The sequence below is a fragment of the Centruroides sculpturatus genome, unplaced genomic scaffold (assembly GCF_000671375.1).
Source record: "Centruroides sculpturatus isolate CEXI.00-Female unplaced genomic scaffold, Cexi_2.0 scaffold306, whole genome shotgun sequence".
In the NCBI taxonomy this organism is placed as follows: Eukaryota; Metazoa; Arthropoda; class Arachnida; order Scorpiones; family Buthidae; genus Centruroides; species Centruroides sculpturatus.
Window position 1 is genome coordinate 384,183 of NW_019384504.1, and position 16,820 is coordinate 401,002.

The 16,820-nt window shown below is 27.1% G+C and overlaps 1 protein-coding gene across 1 annotated transcript in view; it reads left to right on the forward strand.

Annotated features, from left to right (window-relative positions):
• The window catches only part of LOC111622164 (annexin A13-like), a 48,714-nt gene that overhangs the window by 22,558 nt on the left and 9,336 nt on the right, over positions 1 to 16,820 (forward strand). Inside the window, exons 3-7 of the mRNA XM_023364500.1 lie at positions 8,167 to 8,235; positions 9,740 to 9,821; positions 9,899 to 9,993; positions 13,759 to 13,963; positions 14,144 to 14,223. Of these exons, the coding sequence (XP_023220268.1) occupies positions 8,167 to 8,235; positions 9,740 to 9,821; positions 9,899 to 9,993; positions 13,759 to 13,963; positions 14,144 to 14,223 (531 nt within the window). The remainder of the gene's footprint in view (positions 1 to 8,166; positions 8,236 to 9,739; positions 9,822 to 9,898; positions 9,994 to 13,758; positions 13,964 to 14,143; positions 14,224 to 16,820) is intronic.

The window sequence follows — 16,820 nt, forward strand, 5'->3', positions numbered from 1 at the left end:
TTTACATCACCGGGAATTGTTTGTAACACGTTTGAACTTTTTATTATATCAGTATTAATTTTAAGAAAGGACGAAGTGGGCGACAGTTCATTATCACATCGTGGGCGTGCGAACTTAGCTTTCATCTCGCAACAATTTCTATTGTATAAACTTAATGACGTCGGCACACTAAAATATTTATTAAAAATAGTCAAACGGATTTTTCAATAGGTAAATGGTAAAAAGTTAAACTTTTTTTCTGTCAGTAGATTAAAGAGTAAGTATGAGTAAACTTGATGTGTAATTGGTGGGTGTGTCGAGAATACAGTATTCGCAATCAATGCAAAAACTTGAATTAAATTTTGTTGAAATCTTAGAAAGGATAGAAAGCATCTGTTTAAATTCTTTCTATGATGTAAAAAGCGAACAGTATACTTATTTTAAAACACGTTATCACGAAAATGACGTTTGTGTTGACGCAGCTATAAGTAATAAAGTTACTAATATGTTAGTAAAAAATGTATATAGTAAAGCAATGATATAGATTATTAGTAAAACATTTAAATAAAAAATTCTTTAAGCATTTAATCTTTTTGGATACGTTCTTATTTTATTTTTAGCTAATTTACATATAATGAAATACATTAGTATCGGAATTTTCTTCACTACTTTAAGATTCGGTACGTGTCCTATTTTCTTGACAATTTAAGTAACTTCCGTCCGGAAATGAAAATCGATAGAAAACTTTCTGGCGCTGTAAAAGTTACGTAAAGCGACGTCACGTCGTCACACGACGTTGATCGCATCCCAGTTTCGGCGTGACTCATTTTCTCTCGATAAAAGCAGACACTCGCTTGCAGTACGGACTTGTTTTGTGAGTTCCGAGTTTGACATCCGAGTTCAGTTTTCCGATTAGGAGTAAATTAAGAGGTTTGTCGTTTTCTAATTTTAGTTTAATCACTGTTAAATAGGTTGCATTTTATGTAGTTTAAGTTTATATATTTGTCTGAAAATTCGTCTCGTTAGCATTTCCGGTGTAGACATGAGACACAGAAACGTTTTTATTTCAGTGTTAAATGTAATCTATTACGTAAATTGATTCGTAGAATACACACACACATACACACACACATATAAAAAAAGGTTTCATGGATTGTTATTGTTGGTTTATTTGTATTCTGTAAAATAATTCTGTATACATTAGAAGGAAAGAATAATATACAAAAATATTTATGCCTAAAAAATCATAATGCTGGAAAAGAGTGATTATTCTGGTTAATTAAAATTACTGAAGGTTATGTTTTTAATATGAGTGTGCTGATTGTTCAAAAGTAGGAATATACCTGAACTAAAATACTATAATTTGTACTAGATAATGTCTGCACCAAGGTCAACATGATGGAAAACTGGTCATATATTGCCTAAGGAGAGTGAACTGATCCAGTGCAGAAATGCATTTTTTAGTATCTACTAAATTAGAAATTATTATTTTCAAGCTTCAAATAGTTCAAAGATAGATATTAATTAAATAATATTTGTTTTTACTTTCTTTATCTTCCCAGTTTCATTACACTAATTTTAAACTTGAAATTTACAGATATTATTAGATATTTTTGTTTTTAATACTAGAAACTAAAAATTAATTTTGACTGCAGTTAAGTTTAATTTAGTATTTATTAAGTGAACAGTAGGAGTTCCATAATTTTGTGCCAATTAAAATTTTATTATTGCTTAATTTAATTTGCAAAGAATTCATTGTTAGATTTTCTATATCTATGCATATGTTAGGCAGAATATTTTATTTATTCTTTGCATTAAATAATTTTTATTGAAAATATAGTTTATTCTTTATTCATTTTTGTTTTCTAACAATAACAATTCTCTTACTGAACAAAAAAACTGATTTAGTAATTAGGAATAGCTTATTTTATCCGTTAATAGAAATGCCGAACTTTAGCAGAATTATTTATTGTATTGATTTTAAATAATTTAAAATATTAATTTCTGCTTGATTAACGTTTCTGTTGTATACTATTGGGTATTCCTAACAAGAAGCTGCTAAGCAAGCAAACTAATTGCGATTCTTTCATTGGTTTTCTTACTAAGCTGCTTGTCACTNATCATTACTTAAATATTTTTAGTATTTTTATGATTCATAAATTTTATAATTTAATTTTTATTATTGTATACATATTTTTAAAATTTAGTTTATTTCTTATTTTGAATTTAAAAACTATATACAGAAATATCAAACATTTTAATCCATAATGATTTATAATTAATTTATGTTTAAACTGTTAGAATGTTTTGAAAATATTAAGTCAGTTTTTGGGTATGGAAAATAAAGGCATTTATTTTCCATACCCAAAAATTTTAGCATAAAAAATATACACAGTAATAACTTTATTGCATAAATATAAAATACAAATCAAATACATTATTCATATATTTACATTTATTCTTATCTTAGGAAATTTCAATATGTTGTTGTTTATTGAATTATCATCTGTTTCAATTGATTAATTTCATTAGCTCTTTTATGGTTATGAGAAAAATACAGAAATAAATTAAAGAATTATTTTTCAAGAAATGTATATGAAGTATCAGTGTGAATAATATCTTTGATAAATATCAGATATATTTAAAATGTTCTTTCTAGGATTTTTAGTTAATACAGATTTAAATTATTGAAGAATTGATGAGGCTAAAGGAATATAAAGAAATTATTTTAATTAATGTTGATAAGGGTAAAATGGTTAAAGGAAAAAATATTAATTCAGAATGGTAACAGTTTTCAGAAAAAGAAATAAAATTTAAAATAATCTTTAATAGTTAAAATAAAAACTTTCGGCAGTATTTTGTGATTAAAAGTATTGTAATAATTAAAGTAGTTAAATGTAATGGATTTTCAGTGTGTTGGTTTATTTGACAAAATGATTTCCAACTACTTAACACTTGTAAAAAAAAAGGTTTCGTGGATTGTTATTGTTGGTTTATTTGTATTCTGTAAAATAATTCTGTATACATTAGAAGGAAAGAATAATATACAAAAATATTTATGCCTAAAAAATCATAATGCTGGAAAAGAGTGATTATTCTGGTTAATTAAAATTACTGAAGGTTATGTTTTTAATATGAGTGTGCTGATTGTTCAAAAGTAGGAATATACCTGAACTAAAATACTATAATTTGTACTAGATAATGTCTGCACCAAGGTCAACATGATGGAAAACTGGTCATATATTGCCTAAGGAGAGTGAACTGATCCAGTGCAGAAATGCATTTTTTAGTATCTACTAAATTAGAAATTATTATTTTCAAGCTTCANAATCTGATAGTTTAAAAATGTGCCCCCTCTATTATTATTAAAATTAAAACGATTTTGAAAGTTTTTCGGGCGTCAACCTCTTCTCCACCCTCATTTTTCTGAATTCTCTAAATTTAAATTTGAACATAGGACTTCCTTCATTTCTATTTTTTATTCAGTTTGTTTTTAATTTTGTTTTTGTACTAAATCACTATATTTTTTTTAGATTCTGTCAGTTATCTTACACGAAATTTGGCACCGTATTCTTTTTAATTTTTTATTTTTTTGAAATATTGGTCAGTTGATTTGGCAGCTTGCCAGTTTTACATCTACACACCCTTGAATGACACTGATTTTCGCTGGACTGCAGGAGGAAGTGATGCATTTGAGAAATATCCGCGTGGGTTTATTTTAAGTTGGATTTCTCCGCTTGGTCATACATACTTTGAGAAAATTTCCTTAGTGTCATTAAAAAATATTGAGGGTACCCGTAATTGTAGCTTAATTTAGCGTTTATAAATAGCCATTACTATATGCAATTTAAAACTCTACCATATGGACAGATTAATTTACGGGTAAAATAATAGCTGCACGACTTTTTTTTTTCTTTTTCCATCAAGTTAATCTACAGCTTTGAGTCATGAATGTATTTTACAGATTTATAGGTCATGTGAATAAAACTTTATAAAATTTACCCTAATTTTTCATTTAAAATAATTCTTTAAAACTATTACAAATCATATTAATTTTAAATTTATTCACGTAATTTTTTTGAAAAAAATTGTTTATTTGAAAAGATAAATGTTTTACTTATATATACGGTATTTTATTTTTAAAATTGTTCATTTAGAAATTGTTACTACTAAATAAAAATTATTGAAAAATAATTATTTTATTAGTTTTTAGTATATTTTTATGATAGTCTGTTTTCTTTCCATCCTCTATTGTTTCTTCACAATTTACATTTGCAAATGCATTAATATAATTACTTTTGACATTTGCTCGATATATTATTTACTAAAGAAGAGATGATGAATAATTGATAATGGATGGATTTTCGTTTATAAAATATTCATCACCTCGGAGACTCCCTACAGGAGAAAATGATATATTGTCTGTATTATTCCGTGTTTTATATGCACACCTGAGACCTATAACATATATATAACTTAAACAATAGCTGAATTCCCCCGTCTGTATACAAGGAAAAGTATAAGAAATGTTCACCTTGAAAACTAGTTCGAAAATTTTTAAGTGAAGGGATGCTTGCGTTTGCGGAAATAGAACTTCCTGCGGAAGACTATTATTATATAAAGATATTGATTTAAAGCTTAATCGATTTATTTAGGAATAAGTGTAAAACTCGGTTTATTTTTCTGTTGTGTATTTACAAAGTTACTCGATCAGCAATAAGTTACGGTTTTATCCTTTTAATAAAGTATCTGCTATGAAGTGTTAAATACGTTTTTATAAACAAAGAAACATGGTTGATTTTTTACAGGTCAAACACATCATCATAGCGACGAAAGATTTCACAGGAATAATAGCGGATAAGATTAGAACTGTACCTATTGTGAAAATATTAATTGGTACACCGTACCAATTCTAGTTTTTTTTATTAACAATAAAATGTTTTGAGACTAAACTAGATCATACAATTAATGAAACCACTCGGGAAGAATTTTATTTGGCCATAATACGTCGATAAACTCGCTGGGAAGCAGTTGAACTCGTATAAATTTTATTTATTTATTTATTTTTATACGTTTACATCACCGGGAATTGTTTGTAACACGTTTGAACTTTTTATTATATCAGTATTAATTTTAAGAAAGGACGAAGTGGGCGACAGTTCATTATCACATCGTGGGCGTGCGAACTTAGCTTTCATCTCGCAACAATTTCTATTGTATAAACTTAATGACGTCGGCACACTAAAATATTTATTAAAAATAGTCAAACGGATTTTTCAATAGGTAAATGGTAAAAAGTTAAACTTTTTTTCTGTCAGTAGATTAAAGAGTAAGTATGAGTAAACTTGATGTGTAATTGGTGGGTGTGTCGAGAATACAGTATTCGCAATCAATGCAAAAACTTGAATTAAATTTTGTTGAAATCTTAGAAAGGATAGAAAGCATCTGTTTAAATTCTTTCTATGATGTAAAAAGCGAACAGTATACTTATTTTAAAACACGTTATCACGAAAATGACGTTTGTGTTGACGCAGCTATAAGTAATAAAGTTACTAATATGTTAGTAAAAAATGTATATAGTAAAGCAATGATATAGATTATTAGTAAAACATTTAAATAAAAAATTCTTTAAGCATTTAATCTTTTTGGATACGTTCTTATTTTATTTTTAGCTAATTTACATATAATGAAATACATTAGTATCGGAATTTTCTTCACTACTTTAAGATTCGGTACGTGTCCTATTTTCTTGACAATTTAAGTAACTTCCGTCCGGAAATGAAAATCGATAGAAAACTTTCTGGCGCTGTAAAAGTTACGTAAAGCGACGTCACGTCGTCACACGACGTTGATCGCATCCCAGTTTCGGCGTGACTCATTTTCTCTCGATAAAAGCAGACACTCGCTTGCAGTACGGACTTGTTTTGTGAGTTCCGAGTTTGACATCCGAGTTCAGTTTTCCGATTAGGAGTAAATTAAGAGGTTTGTCGTTTTCTAATTTTAGTTTAATCACTGTTAAATAGGTTGCATTTTATGTAGTTTAAGTTTATATATTTGTCTGAAAATTCGTCTCGTTAGCATTTCCGGTGTAGACATGAGACACAGAAACGTTTTTATTTCAGTGTTAAATGTAATCTATTACGTAAATTGATTCGTAGAATACACACACACATACACACACACATATAAAAAAAGGTTAATTATTAGTGTGTTCAGTATAAATCTTGCGTTATAACAGAAAATGTAAATAGTTTGTTCTATTTCTGCTGAATTGACATTAAATCTAGTACTAAAAAATTAAAGTATTTTTTAAATTTTTTTGTTCTAAAATATAATCTGATAGTTTAAAAATGTGCCCCCTCTATTATTATTAAAATTAAAACGATTTTGAAAGTTTTTCGGGCGTCAACCTCTTCTCCACCCTCATTTTTCTGAATTCTCTAAATTTAAATTTGAACATAGGACTTCCTTCATTTCTATTTTTTATTCAGTTTGTTTTTAATTTTGTTTTTGTACTAAATCACTATATTTTTTTTAGATTCTGTCAGTTATCTTACACGAAATTTGGCACCGTATTCTTTTTAATTTTTTATTTTTTTGAAATATTGGTCAGTTGATTTGGCAGCTTGCCAGTTTTACATCTACACACCCTTGAATGACACTGATTTTCGCTGGACTGCAGGAGGAAGTGATGCATTTGAGAAATATCCGCGTGGGTTTATTTTAAGTTGGATTTCTCCGCTTGGTCATACATACTTTGAGAAAATTTCCTTAGTGTCATTAAAAAATATTGAGGGTACCCGTAATTGTAGCTTAATTTAGCGTTTATAAATAGCCATTACTATATGCAATTTAAAACTCTACCATATGGACAGATTAATTTACGGGTAAAATAATAGCTGCACGACTTTTTTTTTTCTTTTTCCATCAAGTTAATCTACAGCTTTGAGTCATGAATGTATTTTACAGATTTATAGGTCATGTGAATAAAACTTTATAAAATTTACCCTAATTTTTCATTTAAAATAATTCTTTAAAACTATCTAAATTTTTATTTCTATTTTGATTCATATAAATTCATAAATATCAATTATTACAGGATATCTTTTTTTGTGTAATCAAAATTTGTAATATCCCAAAATAACTAAATTTTTCAAAGTAAAACAGGAAGAAATTTTGTTTTTACACTGCTTAAAACATCAATCACTGTTAATTAAAAGTTGTGAAACAATGAATTAATGGTGGTAACTTTCATAATAGAAAATTAACTAGAATTTTCTTGATATAAAAATGAATTTTTTTTTCATATAACAGAAAAAAAATTTTTTTTATTTTAATGAGAAATGATGGAACAACTTCAGCTCAATTATCATTTCTCATTAAAAGAATTTTTATAATTGCATGAATTAAAAATAAGAAATACTTTTTCTCATTTTTAGCATGTTACAATTAAAATGGAAAAATACTTTGGATGTTTTTGAGTGTTTTTATTCTTGATTAACAACATTTCAATAATTTTGTTATGATTTTAAAAACCTGAAGAATTTCAGTATTTAAAACATTTTTGTCAAAGTTTTCTTGATGCTATAGTTCTGATATTTTAAATAAAATTAATTTAAGTTTAAATATTGAAGTAACCAGTTAAGATAAAATAAATGTTCATTTAGATACTGAATACTGACACACCCAGTAATTTGCAACTGTGAGTGCAAGACTTTGTGTTAGATTTAGTGCTTTTAAAAACAATTCTAATTAGTAAGAAAAATAGAATATCGGAGTCTGAAAGCCTTTTTTTTAAAAAAAAACATAGTAACCATTTTCATAATTTAAAGGTGCAGGCAATAAAGTATTTTTGCGGCAATGAATTTAGATAACTTTTTTTAAAAATAATTTTCAGATCTTTTAAGTTTTGTATAGTGTAATTTTACCTTGAATTTTTGAACAAGATGTTTTTACTACCTGTTGCTATTAGTGCAAAATCTTATTGAATTGGTTAAATTACTTTTAAGCTGCTTGGATTTAACAAATTTCAATCCTGAACAAACACAATTAAAATAATTTTTTTTTGTTATGAAAGGTTTTAATTTTCTTCTCAAAACTGCAATGGATATTTGTTTTTGATCTATATATATATATATATTCTTTACCAAGAATGAAGTTAAATTTAGAATTATTTTTATTTTACAGGCTCCTGGAGTACCGTATCTTTTCCAGAGATATTATCCTTCAGCCTATCCAAGTTGGAAATTAAAAATGGTAAATATCTAAATTCAATGTAAAATTTCTTTACTTTTTACAAAAGAAATTAATTATATATTACTTTTATATATTTATTAGAACTAAAAATATATATGCATATAATTTTAAGTGTTCACTTCAATAATATTGATAGATTTATCAAGTTTTTTTTTTTGTACTTAATCAACTTTTATCTTAGATTGCGGAAGGTTACAAAATTTATAAAAAATTTGCAATAATGATGGCAATTTTAAATTTATTTTCCAACAAAACAAAAATTGAAGATCTGCTATGATTATTACTAATATTTATGGACAAATGATTGATTTTTGAAGTAGTGAATTCAGTAAAATAATTGTAATTTTACTGAATTTTGTATTTCAAAAATATGATCACTGATTACAATGCTGATTTTTATTGTGTCAAATCCTAGTCTGAATTCCTGAAAAAATTTTAAACATTAAATAACAGTTAAAATCAATATAGTATTAACTATTTTATCTTCTAAAATACAAAGTATTTTGACTTGCATAATTACTTATATGTTGGCATCTACATTAAAATTTGTCTTGTTTTTATCTTTTGGTTGTTCACTTGATTCCTGTACTGATTTTATAATAATTAGAAGGGTAGTTAGCATTCTGAATTGCAAGAAATTGTAGAACTATTGAATATCTAATTTTTGAATTAACTTAATTGCATGTTGTGCAAGTCCTATAAATTTTATTTATTCTTAAATTCTTAATTCAGTAACATTTCTTGTTGTATAATATTCATTGATTTATTGCGTTTTAATAGAGTACGTCAACAGAATGTACAGTAAGAAGGGATTTTTCGATATTCCCCCCACGAGGGAGAGGGACAGGATTAAGGCTTACTGTGAAAAACTTGGCTTCTATTATACTATTTTAGATGCGGGTTTTTGCGTTTTTGATTGCGTTTTAATAGAGTACGTCAACAGAATGTACACTAAGAAGGGATTTTTCGAAAAATTTTCTCCCAGGGGGGAAGTGTTATACATTTATAATAGATACATTTTGAGCCACAACAAGGCGTGGCGGGGTCTGCTAGTAGTTAATAGTTTCAACTCTATTTGCAGTAAAGTAGAACTTCTATATATATATTTCAAAATACCTTTCTCTTTTCTTTTTCTAGAAAGAAAAAGAAAAGAGAGAGAGGTGGTTTTTGAAATTAGTAATAGTTTCAAAAGTGAACATTAGGAACATTACTGTGTAATTCATTTAGATGAAAGATTATGCTTCTTATATGTATTTATCTAAAATATTTGTATTGCTTAACTTAAGGAATGATCAGGTATTGGCAGTAAATAATCATGGTGTAAGACTTTCTAATTTGACTTTCAAGCTTGTGAAAATTTTTATTTTGGATTATTATTCATTTATAAAAGTAATTTTTATTAGAACTAACAATTGAGGTTTTTCTGTGTTTTTAATTTAGATATATATTGTATGTAAAGATCTGGAAATTGATTTTTTTTTGGTAATAAAATATTTTATTACAGCCTGAGGGTACTGTTAAATATTATCAACCTTTTAATCCAGAAGATGATGCCCAGCAACTAAGAAGTGCTATGAAAGGATTAGGTAATTTTTATTTCATTTTTTTTTATAAAATATATATTAAATTGCCTTAATTAAGTGATGATCTATTTTGTAAATAGGCACTGATGAAGCTGCAATCATTGATATATTAGCCCATCGTACAAATCAGCAACGCCAAGAAATTAGTGTTGCTTACAAAACTCAGTTTGGAAGGGTAAGATTTTTAAACGTTTTTATTAGAAAATATTTTTAAATTTATGTAATATATACAGGAAATCTTTGACTTGAGATATAACAAATCTATGAATATACACAACTTATGACAATACTATCCTTTTTATGCATGTTTTAAAACAGTTATAGCCTGATAAATAACTGGCAAATTACTTAATAATAATTGTTATGTTAAGGCAAATTTAATAATTGGATAAAAAGCGATTTGGCTTTGGTGGTGGTAGTGATGGTGATTGTTTAAGCTGCCATCTTAAATGAATTTATAAATGTGTTGATTTGTTGTAATGTTATGTATTATAATAATAATTTGAAAAAGTTTAAATTTTGCTCTTTATAAGCAAAAGGTATTTTTAATTTTCCTTATTTATATATCATAAAAAGTACCATTTGACTTGCAGCTAATTCATTCAGAAAAGGTTTTTGCACAATTTAAGGACTTGCACTAGTTCAAAATTACTGTTTTTTTTGTATTCATCAGACCTTTCATCTTGTTCTGTGGATATATTATGTGGTTTTTTAATATGCTTTTATACATTTTTTTTTCAATAAACTCAACTTTAATTCAAAATTGCACATCCCAATTTCATTCTACAGCAGTTATCAAATGATAAAAACAAATCAAAGCTTTTGAATACATTTAATTGTTGTAGCCTTCTACTGTTTTTAAACATTTTTTTAAAATGAGAAACCTTTACAACAAAATTAAAAAGTTAAGTAATTTTTTTAGGATTTAATTTTTTTTATAAAATTACCTAATGTTGATTGTATGAAATGTCAGGCTACAGCAGTGATGCAAGGTTTTTTTTTCTTCAATGGCTTTCTGAGATAATAGTGTAAAAAAAAATGTGTGTTGTTTTTTAAACTAGTTCAAAAACATACATAACTTACTGGATAAAGTGAGCTTATTATGACTTAAATCAGTTTTGAACAACATATATTCTTTTAAATTGAGGTTTATATTAATATCAAATATTGTCAGAGGCCCCATAATTATGACTTTAATTTCTATGCCCAGATTGCTTGAGTGGCCTAGTGATTCAAATGCTCTTTCTTGTAATCCATATTAATCGGAGACCAAGACCACTAAAATCGAGTTTTACCTTTTTTATTCAGCAATGAATTTTGGATTGATTAAATTCTTCAAGCTACAGTCTTTTAAAATACATTATCTCAAAATTTAAAAATCTTTTTGTTCATCTTTTTTGAGAAAGATTGTTGAATTAATGTGTTTTTAATATATTTCTTTTTCTATTATGCTTCATGTCTACAATACGTCTTAACTGACATCATACCATATGTCAACTAAATTGATCTTCATTCCCTTAATAATATCATCATCATCATTTACATGAATTATCACAATAATAATGTTTTAATAAAAATAAAGACAAAATCTGCCAAAAAAGATCACCATTTATTTTTTCTGTCGTAATTTTTATTAAACAAATAGTTCTGCATCAGACGAAAATTTACTGAATAATAATATTTTTTTTTTTTAATATTTGAGAAGATTCAAATCTTTCTCTAAAAAGAATTCTTACACTATTTCCATCAGTAATACATTTATTTTTCTTACCATTTGAAACAAGATTAATATCAGACTGTGGGCAATGTGTTGTGTTGTGAAAAAATCCTATTATTAATTAGAAATAATGTAAGAATTCTGTGTAGAGAAAGAGATATATATTTTGAAATAGCTATATATTTTTATATCAAATTATAGATATAATGTTACAATGAATTATTGCAATATATTTGAATTTATGTCATCTCCATTCCCATATTTAAATTTATAATGTACCTATGGTATATCATTATTATTAAAAGTACTGTAGATGTGAGGCAGAAGAGCAAAAGAAAACATTTTGAATTAATGTATTTCAATATTCATAAAAAGAACCTTGTTATACAAATCTCAAAAAATGTAAAATCTTTTTAAAAAACTGTAGCCTGAAGGGGATTGAATTTCTATCAATTCAAAATTTATTGCAGAAAAAAAGTAAAACTTGATTTAAGTGTCTTGGTCTCCTGATTAACATGGATTACAAGAAAGGATGTGTTGAATCGCTAATTAAATTTGTTTTAATTGTGGACTAATGTAAATCTTCCTTAACTGTGGAAATGAAAGTAAATTTTCTTCCTTTTTCTTAAAAAAATTTTCAACCTTTTAATTGAAAGTTATTTATCCTACTCTTGTTTCAATTTAATTTAAAATTATTTATAGTAGTGCATATTGGTTAGCAAATCTTTAGAAAAGAGGAAATCAAAAACACAACACCTTAATTTGCTGAGAAAAACTTTTAATGAAAAGCTAACGTTTTCAGCCAAATCTGTTGGCCATCATCAGGCTAAGTATGCTAAATTCGATGAAACGCAAGATATGATAAAAAAACACTAAAAACAAGGCATTAATTAAGATCTGTCCAATCGCTTGATTAAGTACTTCCAGGCGGAAGGCAACCCTTCAGCGTCCCTAGAATTAATGCATGCATCATGCAATCTGCTCCTGTATATTTCAATCTTTTCGGCGCAAATTGCCAAAGTCGGTGAATGTACTGGTTTAATAATACTTGCATCGTCCCACTTGACGATTGAGCCCTCAACTTGCACCATTTGCAATAGTATTGTGGTGTTAGATCCCTTACTGACATTGTATTTGTGTTCTTTCAATCTGACTCCTAAACTTGATTGAAAGAACACAAATACAATGTCAGTAAGGGATCTAACGCCACAATAATATCGCAAATGGCGCAAGTTGAGGGCTCAATCGTCAAGTGGGACGATGCAAGTATTATTAAACCAGTACATTCACCGACTTTGGCGACTTGCGCCGAAAAGATTGAAATATACAGGAGCAGATTGCATGATGCATGCATTAATTCTAGGGACGCTGAAGGGTTGCCTTCCGCTTGGAAGTACTTAATCAAGCGATTGGACAGATCTTAATGCCTTGTTTTTAGTGTTTTTTTATCATATCTTTGCGTTTCATCGAATTTAGCATAATGTTTAATTATCCTATGCTTATTTTTCATATACATATTTTATAATAAGAGTTTTTTTATTTCATTTTATTTCATTTTATTTTTCTTTATACATATATATATATAATTTTTATTCGTTATTTTATTTTTTGTATTTAAAATTTTTGTTCTATTTTGTTTGTGTTCGAAAAACTTAGCCTTATGATGGCCAACAGATTTGGCTGAAAACGTTAGCTTTTCATTAAACGTTTTTCTCAGCAAATTAAGGTGTTGTGTTTTTGATTTACATACAAGTGCTGAGTGAGAGTACACAGAAAAGAGGAAATGTTTTTCAGTGCTTCATTTTGGGATTTTTTTTTATTTGGATGTTTTTTTTTTTTAATCTGGGAGAAAAGGAAGGCTCGCACAACTTTCCTTTTTTTACACACTGAAATGAACATTTCATTTCAAAATAAAATTGTTTGTTGTACTATGTTAATTTTGATGAGACAAAGATTCATTTTTGCCATGATATGGTGCTACCAAAAATTATTTGCAAGTTGATCCTATGAAGAGAAATTTCAGTTCATTTTCTAGTTTTTCCAGGAACCATTAAGTTATGAAAGTGGAAGTGTTGCAATTGTCAGTGTGTGTGTGTGTGTGTGTGGTTTTTTTACAACAACAATTTCAAAATAAAGGATATATATATGATTGCTTTAGTTTATATTTAGAGAACAAAATTTTTTATTTCAATTTAATTTTAAAATTTATTTTATTTTAAATAGGATTTAGTTGATGACTTGAATAGTGAATTATCTGGTAGATTTGAAGATGTTATTAATGCCTTAATGATGCCAGTTGTTGAATATATTGCCAAAGAATTGCGTCATGCCTTATCCGGTGCCGGAACTGATGAGGATGTCCTAATAGAAATTCTCTGTTCTAGTGAAAATAAAGAAATTCTTGCAATTAAAGAAGCTTATCAAACATGTATGTGTTTTTTTTTTGTTTTTTCCATAAATTGTTTATTTTTTTTTTTAAATTTATCTTTTTTATGTTCTAATTTCTTCTTTAAAATCAAATTCATCAGTATAAATTTAAAATTGTGTTTTTTAAAGAATAAGGAAGTTAGTGAATAAATTTAAATTTTATTTTTTTTTTTCTCATTAGTGTTTGATAGAAGTTTGGAAGATGATCTTGTGAGTGACACTTCTGGTGACTTCAGAAGATTGCTCGTATCAATGACTACTGTAAGTTTTTAATAATGTGTTTATTTTTTAAAATAGTTATAATTTTTTTTTTAAATTTGAAAAATAAAATATAATATATTAGGTTGGGGAAAAAGAAATCCATTATTTTTACGTTCATTTCAAGTCTTTATTTAACATGGTTCCGGTTGTTCGACTTGGATCAAATATGCACCGTTTTGTTTTATAATTTGTTGCCATTTTAAAGGTAACTTCATAATTCCTCTCTCGTAGAAGCCCTGGTCCCTATTGGCGAAAAACTTGACTAAGTGATTTTCGCAATCCTCTCTTGATGCCAATTTCTTANGAAAATCACTTAGTCAAGTTTTTCGCCAATAGGGACCAGGGCTTCTACGAGAGAGGAATTATGAAGTTACCTTTAAAATGGCAACAAATTATAAAACAAAACGGTGCATATTTGATCCAAGTCGAACAACCGGAACCATGTTAAATAAAGACTTGAAATGAACGTAAAAATAATGGATTTCTTTTTCCCCAACCTAATATATTATATTTTATTTTTCAAATTTAAAAAAAAAATTATAACTATTTTAAAAAATAAACACATTATTAAAAACTTACAGTAGTCATTGATACGAGCAATCTTCTGAAGTCACCAGAAGTGTCACTCACAAGATCATCTTCCAAACTTCTATCAAACACTAATGAGAAAAAAAAAAATAAAATTTAAATTTATTCACTAACTTCCTTATTCTTTAAAAAACACAATTTTAAATTTATACTGATGAATTTGATTTTAAAGAAGAAATTAGAACATAAAAAAGATAAATTTAAAAAAAAAAATAAACAATTTATGGAAAAAACAAAAAAAAAACACATACATGTTTGATAAGCTTCTTTAATTGCAAGAATTTCTTTATTTTCACTAGAACAGAGAATTTCTATTAGGACATCCTCATCAGTTCCGGCACCGGATAAGGCATGACGCAATTCTTTGGCAATATATTCAACAACTGGCATCATTAAGGCATTAATAACATCTTCAAATCTACCAGATAATTCACTATTCAAGTCATCAACTAAATCCTATTTAAAATAAAATAAATTTTAAAATTAAATTGAAATAAAAAATTTTGTTCTCTAAATATAAACTAAAGCAATCATATATATATCCTTTATTTTGAAATTGTTGTTGTAAAAAAACCACACACACACACACACACACTGACAATTGCAACACTTCCACTTTCATAACTTAATGGTTCCTGGAAAAACTAGAAAATGAACTGAAATTTCTCTTCATAGGATCAACTTGCAAATAATTTTTGGTAGCACCATATCATGGCAAAAATGAATCTTTGTCTCATCAAAATTAACATAGTACAACAAACAATTTTATTTTGAAATGAAATGTTCATTTCAGTGTGTAAAAAAAGGAAAGTTGTGCGAGCCTTCCTTTTCTCCCAGATTAAAAAAAAAAAACATCCAAATAAAAAAAAATCCCAAAATGAAGCACTGAAAAACATTTCCTCTTTTCTGTGTACTCTCACTCAGCACTTGTATGTAAATCAAAAACACAACACCTTAATTTGCTGAGAAAAACTTTTAATGAAAAGCTAACGTTTTCAGCCAAATCTGTTGGCCATCATCAGGCTAAGTTTTTCGAACACAATCAAAAAAACTTAGCTTAACTTCGAATTACTATTCTCAGCAAATTAAGGTGTTGTGTTTTTGATTTACATACAAGTGCTGAGTGAGAGTACACAGAAAAGAGGAAATGTTTTTCAGTGCTTCATTTTGGGATTTTTTTTTATTTGGATGTTTTTTTTTTTTAATCTGGGAGAAAAGGAAGGCTCGCACAACTTTCCTTTTTTTACACACTGAAATGAACATTTCATTTCAAAATAAAATTGTTTGTTGTACTATGTTAATTTTGATGAGACAAAGATTCATTTTTGCCATGATATGGTGCTACCAAAAATTATTTGCAAGTTGATCCTATGAAGAGAAATTTCAGTTCATTTTCTAGTTTTTCCAGGAACCATTAAGTTATGAAAGTGGAAGTGTTGCAATTGTCAGTGTGTGTGTGTGTGTGTGTGGTTTTTTTACAACAACAATTTCAAAATAAAGGATATATATATGATTGCTTTAGTTTATATTTAGAGAACAATATTTTCCAGTTATTAATAAGTGAATATAAACAATAATATATATATGTATGTATGTATGTGTGTGTGTGTGGTTTTTAAATAATGTCAAATGATCTATTGTATTATTGGACTATACTAAGGCTAATTTAATAATTAGATATAAAGTACAGTAGAGCGTCGATTATCCGAATCAATTGGGTACTGGGTTGTTCGGAAGATCGATGTTTCGGATAACCAATTATATACGAAAAAATATATTAACCTATCCCGTGTTGAAATTTTTCTCCATTGCATGTTGCTTTGCATTGAATTTTCATCACTGTTAAGCCTAACGAAGACTATTGTATCGTTAAAAATTATTTTTTTATTTTGTACAAACAAAATAAATATATTGAAAAATATAAAAACAATAAAAAATTATACTTCAGAAGTTAATTTAGTATCAAAAACGTAAAATATTTGAGTAGCCCAAGACATAGCCAAAGATTG